The sequence below is a fragment of the Polypterus senegalus genome, chromosome 1 (genome assembly GCF_016835505.1).
Source record: "Polypterus senegalus isolate Bchr_013 chromosome 1, ASM1683550v1, whole genome shotgun sequence".
NCBI classification, from domain to species: domain Eukaryota; kingdom Metazoa; phylum Chordata; class Cladistia; order Polypteriformes; family Polypteridae; genus Polypterus; species Polypterus senegalus.
Genome location: NC_053154.1, coordinates 122,032,568 through 122,041,510, shown reverse-complemented (window position 1 = coordinate 122,041,510; position 8,943 = coordinate 122,032,568). Strand labels below are relative to the sequence as shown.

Genomic DNA, 8,943 nt, shown 5'->3' with positions numbered 1-8,943 from the left:
AATTATATATATATATATATATATATATATATATATAGGCACGTTATATGTCTGTGTGCATGTTTTAGTAGTATACTTATATTCCTTTTAGGATTTACTTTCTCCATGGAAGTGCATCAAGAATGCATGTACTGCACATAATTTACAGGTGTATGTGCTATACTATCAAAACAATTGTCCATGTTTTATATATATATATATATATATGGGTAACTTTTAAAATCTCTAAATTGCAAAATATAATTTTAAAGATATAGTTTTTTAATCAACCTAAAAAAACTAAATGCTCAAGGCAATCAGATATTACAAAATGCATAGCTGTCAAAGGCACCCTGTTGTGTGCTCCAATTTAGCTCACCCTGGGGTTTCAGAGAGGCACACAAAGGCAATAGCTTGGCTTGCCTCACCAACTTCTTTGGAACTCATTGTAAAAGCAGAACAAGCACGATGCATTAGCATACTTCTTTTTATGAGTTCGACCTAATACTATATTAGTCACTGAAGCTGATTTTGTTCCTGTCTTCTCATGTTTGCATTTCCCAACCCCAACCCTGTATACTTTACCTTTACACTGCATTTAACCTTTTTTTAAAAGTCTCTGGTGTGAAGAGCAAAAAATAAAAATGTTCAAATGTCCCTTTTTTGTAACAATCTACCACACACTTGAAATATCCACTCTGAAGGTACCATACCAATTGGGTGAAAATGCACTTTAATTGGCTTTTCAAAGCTAAATAGCAAGACTAAAATATTAACCTACTAGAGTGACGATTTAGTTGACACAAAGCTTTACAACCGGTCATTTTACTTTTGTTGTTTTAAATTTTATCCACGGAATCTACTACAAATATATAACTCACTTTATTAAAAATATGCTAGCATTCCGGTACTAAGTATTTTTGCAAAATAACAAGATAAAATAAAGGTCAAAAGTAAACGCTCAGCACAAATAATGTGCCCACTTCGCGTGCCATCTCAAGCTCCTCGGGGCACTTCGTTTCGGTCACATGCGACGTTTACGCATCCTGTCTCACCTATTCTTAAAAAAAAGGTAGTGAGAGAGAAGCGCATTACGTGTCTGTGTTTAATTAAACGAGATGTTAACAGGCGACGAGTCATGTGTGGGTGACCATGCCTTTCCTCAGATGAGTCAGGGACTGCACGACTTGCTGATGGAGGACGCGCTTGAAACACGACCCACATACCACATCATACGAGCGTTCAATGGACTGGGACAGGAGAATGATCCAGATGGGCGACAACTCACGCTACCCATTGCACGCCTCCTAACTCAGAAGTTTAAAACGCCACCCCACCCTGCTATTAAGAAAAAAAGAACGACTGCGTCTTTCACTGTACACTAAACAAGTACAACCACAACCACACGACTCGCTTCGCTTGCTGAAAAACGTTGCTCGGAATGCAACGCGCATGCTATCTGGTGACAGGAACGCCCGCGCTTGCGCAGATCAAATCGTCGACGTTGCTATGGTTGCCAAGAAAGCCAAAGAGGTTTCCTGTGATTTGAAAGTTTTCGAAAGCGAAGACTTATACCTGGTATTAATATAAAAATACGCATGCTGGTAGGTGGTGTCTTTTTCCCCAATGCCAGATAAGGTATTGCCTTTTTTAAAATTGGTTTTAATATCATGCGGTGTTTGTCCACCTAAATGTTTTCTTTTTAATAATAGGTCAAGGATGTTTGGTGTTAAAATTGTCCATTTAACATGCCGCTTGAATCTATCTATATTTGTGCTCGGTCTCGTGTAGGTAGGTAGAGCCTGGGGCACGATTCAGCCGAACACACACCAGCACATGCTCACAAGGGGACAATTTCTGTCTTCGGCCAGCTTTCTAAACTCTATTATTCGACTACAAGGTAACGCAGCGTTGTGGTCTGCTCCATGGGGAATCGGGCGTAATCCAGGATCCGAACTCTATTCCATTCTTATGGCATGGTTCGTAACACTCTGTCAAGTACGTTATGAGTAAGGTGCACCCGGAGAAAAGCCATGCGAATGTAACACGTCACAGAAGTGGCACCCAAACTGGTAGCCATTCTTGATACAAAGATTTACACTATGCAAGTCCCTTAATTCATAGTCATAATGTTCAAATATTTTGTAAACCTTTTTGTTTTCTCTCGACAATCAACAAAACGATATAGTCAGTATATTTCATTCATTCAGCATTTGGTAGGAGCCACACAAGCTGCATATCATGATGTGGTTTGGAAGTAACGTGGGATAAAGGTTCCTTTCTAAATACTACTACTGCTACTACTCCTATAACTAATAATATTAATAATGTAATTGGGTAGATGGATTAGTATAATATTGTGTGCTGAAACTGACATACCAGAGCTTGTGTTATAATCTTATTTGTATATGTTTTCTTTTCAAGGTTGTGCATACTAAGAAAAAGAGAAAACAACAGGACAAATGGAAAGGCATATACCAGTTTACCCATTGCCAGACACAATTCAGAAGGTAATCATTCTAATTTGATAGGTGTCAGATACAATTCAAAAGGTATTCATTTTGGAATGGCAATCAACTGGTCCCATTTAGACCAGAAGCCTAAAATATATAGGAGCCTTAAAATTAGTCTGATTTCTCAGAGACTCAATTACACCCATTATCCCCAGCAGATAAAGACAAGATTAGTGGAGTATAATTTTATTTCACCAGTTAAATATATTTTCATTCAACTGAATTATGAACGCTCACATCATTGTTTAGTAAATCCAAAGAACAACAACACATTTGAGAGAATGTTACATGAAGTGCCAAAAGTTGCAAAATGCAATAACAGTAGATTTGGCTTTGGTGTTATTGGGTTACAGTGTTTTCATGCAATATCAGCACTGTAGTAAATATGAAATTATAAATAGGTGTTGCACTTTAATGCAAATCACTGTTTATCTGTGTATACAGTAGTTGGCAGAAGACTAAGATTACAGCATAAATGAAAAGAACAACTAAAAAGTTCTCCTGTGATGGAAGGTGCTATATGACCATCAATACTTGCACGGTCTAGAAAGGTTTGCTACAGATATACAGTATATTTCTGAAGAAAATTGGAAGTTGTAATTTAAATGCATATTGTCAGCCATCTTGCTATGGACATTAGTAAAGCATCAGCATCACACTGTCAAGGACCTAGTTACAGTGAGAGATCTGAAAAAATTAAGTTTAAAGTTCCTTTTATTTTTCCTTCCTTTTATATTTTAAGTTTATTTTCAACTAACAGGACTCTATACAAATAAATAAATTAATATCCTTGATTAACCCATGATGGGGAGCTACTTTGCATACTAGTGTCATGTCTCAAAAATGCGTTCTAGGGGGCACTTCCCTAATAAAACACTTATGTGGTCACATTCCAGCCAGAATGAAACACATCCTATGGTGTTCCCAATGCAAATGGGCAATTGGTGCAAAATTTGTTAGAGATAGGTTCAACGGTGTGGATTTCTATACTGGACAGACACACTTTTAATTTTATATATTAAGTATTCGTAGTAAAGCAAAATTTATTAAATTACAATGGTTAATAAATTATGCAAATGAATCTGTTTTGTAACAATATTTTAACAAAGATAACTGATCACTAATACATACTTGCAGTTATAAATGTTTGCTTCTCTTTCAAACATGTGTAAGTGGCTTGGAAAATAGATGGGAGTTGTCCTCTGCATTAGCTTTTACCATTTTTGTTCTTTGTTGTTTCATTTCTGTGTCCAACATCTTTTCTTCATGTGCACAACTAGTGATTGAAATGAATTAAGTGGAGCAATCAAAATACAGCCTACCATGTCATGTTTTAAAGTCCCAAGCTTTCTGTTTGACAGAAATGTAATCTCAGTTGAAGCAATGAAAAGTGAATTTCTGTCTTTAGATAAAATATTATCTTCAGACAATAATAATAATAGTAATAGCAATAATAGTGTTTTCCATGAAGGGTTGGCACCCCAATCAGGGTTGGTTCTTGATTTGTGCTCCCTTTGACCCTAAAGTGGATAAGTGGGTTAGATGGATGGAAAGGTGGATAACATTATGTAATGTGATTTTAGAATTACAAGCTGGAGCTTCAGACTCAAGATATGTCAAACATTTTCACAGTCAGTCATACCGGGCCAATTTAAAGTCATTAATTAACATAACTAACACATCAGTACATGTTCATAGATTAAGGGTCAAGTTAAAAGGAATTCACAGGTTAGATATTTACTAATTTAGTTAATTTTTATTGCTGGAACACCTGAAATAAATCTGGCCACTTAGACTATTAAACCAATTCTGCAGTTAAGTTTACTTATTTGTGGGAGAACTGTTGTAACAAAATACCAAAAATGTAAAAGCTTTAAAGTCGATTAATTAAAAATAATCAATGTCACACATAAATAATATATAATAATAATAAAGTAGTAAAAGAAATAATGAAGCAAATATAAAGTTAATGTTTTTGATTGCTTCTTTGTCTGTCCCTCTTAATATTCACACACAATAACAGGTATTTCAGTAAGTTGTGACACATAGCTTTTTGCAGTGCAGTCCTCAAGAAAGTGCAGATTAAGAACAGAAAAATCCATATTTCGTTTTCACGTCACTCCTTTTCAGGCTTACTGTTTGTCTGGAGGCTGAAAGCGTAAGCAGATGTTTATTGAAAATTGGCTTGGGGCTACACCCGCTCAGTTTCTATAAAAAGGCTTTTCTAATATGAGTCAGATATAATAATTTTATTTACTAAAAAACTGATTAAATGTATGACATAATAATTTTATTTACTAAAAAACTGATTAAATGTATGACTATTTGTTTATTTACTGTGTGTGTATACCATGTTTAGCACATAATGACATTTGTGCCTGTACATAGTACATGTAACACACATGCTGTGGATTATGCTCTTTTATTTTTATATATACTGTACTTGACATGGAATTTGTGTAGGTTAATATAACATTTGTCATTTACTTTGGCAGCATTAGGTGCAAGGACGAAATTAGTCATGAAAGGAGCACTAGTCTGTCCTAGGCCACACTAGGTCATGCCAGCATAATCTCACTCCAGTCAACCTAACCTAAACATCTTTGGAAAAATGGAGGAAACCAGAGGTGCTGGAGAATATCCATAAAAATAGAAATGTGCAGACCCTGAAAATTTAACAGGTTAGGATAGGACCAGGTTAGGATTTGAACTTACATCTTAATAATGCCAGCTAATCACTGTGCCACATTTAGAAAAAAAAACAAATAGCTAAACTTTAATCACAACATACAATTTCAGCTTTGAGTAACCTGCAGCTTGGTCAACATCCCATTAATTAAAGTACAGAAATGATATGAAGTGAAATATTTAAATAAAAAACAAATGTCTTATATGTGCCCAGCTCAGGGATTGTCTCTGCCTGATACCTGATACTGTCACTATGGCTTTGAGCCAGCGACTTTAAACTAGTTGATAACAGATCCAAACATTATATAGTATAAAATGTTACCTATGAACCTTAAATGTCACAAATATTTTGCATCAGTATTCCTAGAGCAATTTCAGTACTAAAAGTCATTTGGAAAATAGAACCTGTTATCACTATCAATGTAGTTTCAACACATAAAAGATAACATATCTGCTAGGAATATGCAATCTACTAATTTATATATTTACTAATAAACAGACAAGTATTATATTAATTAATTCTGTCAACATTCTGCCTAATTTATATATCTACAGTGCTTATCCATCTATTATTTTTAAATCCAGTTGCAATAAGTACAAAACAGGAGACAGTGTATACTGTCATAACTTTAGTGGACTAGGAATGGAAAACACAAATTCTTTCTCAAAGAAGGCATTCCACCAATATGAGAATATCATGTCATTTTTTCTTTCCATACATTTCATGTCACTTTCTCTTCCCATACTTGTGATGATATACTTAGCAAGGCAGCACAATAAATGCAAGTCATGCGGCATAATTTAGCCCATTCATTGTCTGTTAGGCATTTGCATGGACTTTCCCAGTGTACTCTGGTCTCTTCCCACATTCCAGGGTGTGCACATGACCGTAACTGGTGATTCTAAATGTTTCAGCATGAGTGAATGTGGGTGTGTGTATGAAAGTGTCTGAAATGGGCATGGGTGTTGCAATAATTGATTACTCTAATGTGACCCTGCGTGAGCGAGCATGGGTTTTGTGCATAAGTGTGCCTAACAGTGGATAATATGTGTTACATTAAATGTTGACTTTGAATTGCACAGTAAGAGTGACCGTGAGTGTGTACAGTAAATGAGTATTGTTGTGGACTGGCATCCCAACTGGGGTTTGTCCCCAACCTTTCAAGCATTTGGTGCTGTTAAGATAGGTGTCACAGAATAATTAAAAATAATTGCTCTCTCCTGCCCTATATGTAATTAGAGCAGATTCTAGGGATTCTGGGGGCCATAGGTGGAAAACTCCATAGAGTTGCCTTCCCCCAAGTCATGACATGGTAAAATGTATTACAATTATTTTAGCACAAAGTCTAACAAACACAAATATTTTAATTTTGTGAAAAACAGATTACTGGTACAGTAAATAATTAACACTGCAATAAATAACCATTTATATACAAAATAGAAAAACAATAGTAATTGAATAAAGTACATTTTAAAAATATAAATAAGCAAAAAGAGTACAAATTCTGCAAATAAATGTAAGGTGCACATGGTATTGAAAATAAGTGCAATTTGCACATCATAATATTTAAAAAATAAAGTAAAAATGTACATAATTGAAATAAAAAAATGGCTTATAAAGGTATTACTGTAACTTTCACAATCATTGTTTATGGGCTTTGGCTACAGCAAATGGAGCTGGTACGTCCCTCAGGTCCAAAGACTTTTGACCATTGCACCCTATTAAAATCAGAGCTAGGGCTCTAAGGCTGTCCTGGCATATGAAGATCTCACATCAGATTTAATCAGCTTTAAAGATGAAAAACATCTTTCACTGGAGGCAACACTGATAGATAGAGTATGGACTACTGAGGGACTAAATTTTGATGTTTTGTTCTGGAAAGACTGACTGAAGCCAAATTAGAAATGGACAAATTTGCTAAACACACCAAGGTAATCCAAATTTTGCTGCCAGACATATAAATCCACTTCATGATTTATAAAGTGGCACTGATTACATTTAATTTTGCTAAAATATTAACATTAATCATAAACACTCTCGCTAAACAACATTTATTTATATTGCGCATTTTCATGCAAATCATGTAGTTCAAAGTGCTTTACAAGATGACAAACAGAAAGTTATAAGAAAAAAACAAGTAAGATAAGGCAATAATATTAAAAAAGAAGATTAAAACAAATTAATCTAAATAATCCAAAATACAGATAAATATCAAGTAGAAGAGTAGAATCATTATATACTAATATATATGAGTTCGGCGATCAGGTCAGAAGGCCAGAAGGACAAAGAAAACAAAAAAAAAGACTCCAGCTAAAGACATTGTTGCCTGTCTTGGAGGGTTTTCTAATTGTGTGATGCATTGATGGTTGAAGTAGGGTTCTGGCAGATTTGTTATTAGAGTGCCCTGGCATTTTCCTTCCTTGCCTGTCCTTTCACTATTCCTCTGTGTGCCTTCAGTGCCATTCCTTGGCATCCGTGTGTATTTGAATCTCTCTTCTCTGACACTCTGTCTTCAGAAAGCATTCCGATAAAGCCTGCTGCTCAAACACTGTCATCGTTATCAGTGGAAAGAGCTGAAATCAGCATGAGTAGAATCTATACTAATACAAGGCAAAGCCCTCACTGACTGACTCATTGACTGACTCACTGACTCACTCACTGACTCACTCACTCACTCATCACTAATTCTCCAACTTCCTGTGTAGGTAATTTCCTGGTACACCGATTACATTGATGCACGCATCAGAGCTACAAAAATGTAAGAGTCGGAAGAAAGCTTGTGCTAGGACTGAATGGAGGAAAATTTCGTTTCAAAAGACTACCCGACGGAAGCCTTGATTAAAGCGTGGTTTTGTGCAAACTGTGCAAAAAGGAGTTTGCATACCACCCAAGCACTTGAAACTTACGGTACCATCTAAATGCAAAACATGTTACAGCAAACACAGAAACTGTGTATGCTGTTAGCACTAGCAGTAGCAGTTTGAGTACCAACAAAAGGTGTCGGCAGCCCAAACCTGATGAAATGACGGGCTTCAGGACCAAAATTAGTAAGTCAACATCGGTCAAACACATACAAGCATATTCATGAGTGCAGCTACTTCGAAAACAAAGCATGGTGTAAACCTAAAGTTTAAATTAAGTTCATAGACAGGCTGCCGCTGCCGTTTGTCATGCCCACGGCTAATGCGGGATACAAGTTTAATGAGAGGACGCAGGTTATAAACGAGAGTTTTGATCACTTTGTAACTAAGTTAAAATTGCTAGTGAAGGGCTGTGCTTATGCAAATTCCGAGAGACTGTGTTTGTGGGGGGATTGACAGTTAAGGCGGGTGGGGGAGTCGCGTCATCATCTCCCCTCCCATTCACCTCATTTCACTCTGAGCTGAGCTCCGCAGCTAACGTGGTCTTGCGGAAGCAACTTTGTCACGCTGCCACCAAATACTCACAGAAAAATCCACAAGTTAATACACATGCTGTCTTTAGAGTTTCTCCACACTCTGAATCCTCCAGGCACTACTTACAAAAGGTTACATTGACAATCATGTTACCTTATTTTTAAAATGTTTCCTTTTCTTAGCACAAGCACAGCTGAGAAGCTTCGATGCATGTGCTCTATAACGCGTTAAAAATAACGCATTTAATCACACTTTGCATTCCAAGCAAAGGGGAACTTCTGTCAATGCATGATTTCCTGGTACGCCGATTACATTGATGCACACATCAGAGCTACAAAAATGTAGCAGTCGGAAGAAAGCGCGTTGC

General features: G+C 36.2%; 1 protein-coding gene across 3 annotated transcripts in view; it reads left to right on the top strand.

Moving 5' to 3' along the window:
* Window positions 1-1,482: 1,482 nt before the first annotated feature.
* The window catches only part of lekr1 (leucine, glutamate and lysine rich 1), a 128,335-nt gene continuing 120,874 nt past the window's right edge, over window positions 1,483-8,943 (top strand). For 2 of the 3 annotated variants that reach the window (XM_039757238.1, XM_039757222.1), the window contains exons 1-2: window positions 1,483-1,583; window positions 2,404-2,489. In XM_039757238.1, coding sequence (XP_039613172.1) covers window positions 2,442-2,489 — 48 coding nt within the window. In that variant the 5' untranslated portion in view covers window positions 1,483-1,583; window positions 2,404-2,441. Of the gene's footprint in view, window positions 1,618-2,403; window positions 2,490-8,943 lie in introns of all 3 variants that reach the window. The other variant, XM_039757229.1, reaches the window with a different exon arrangement.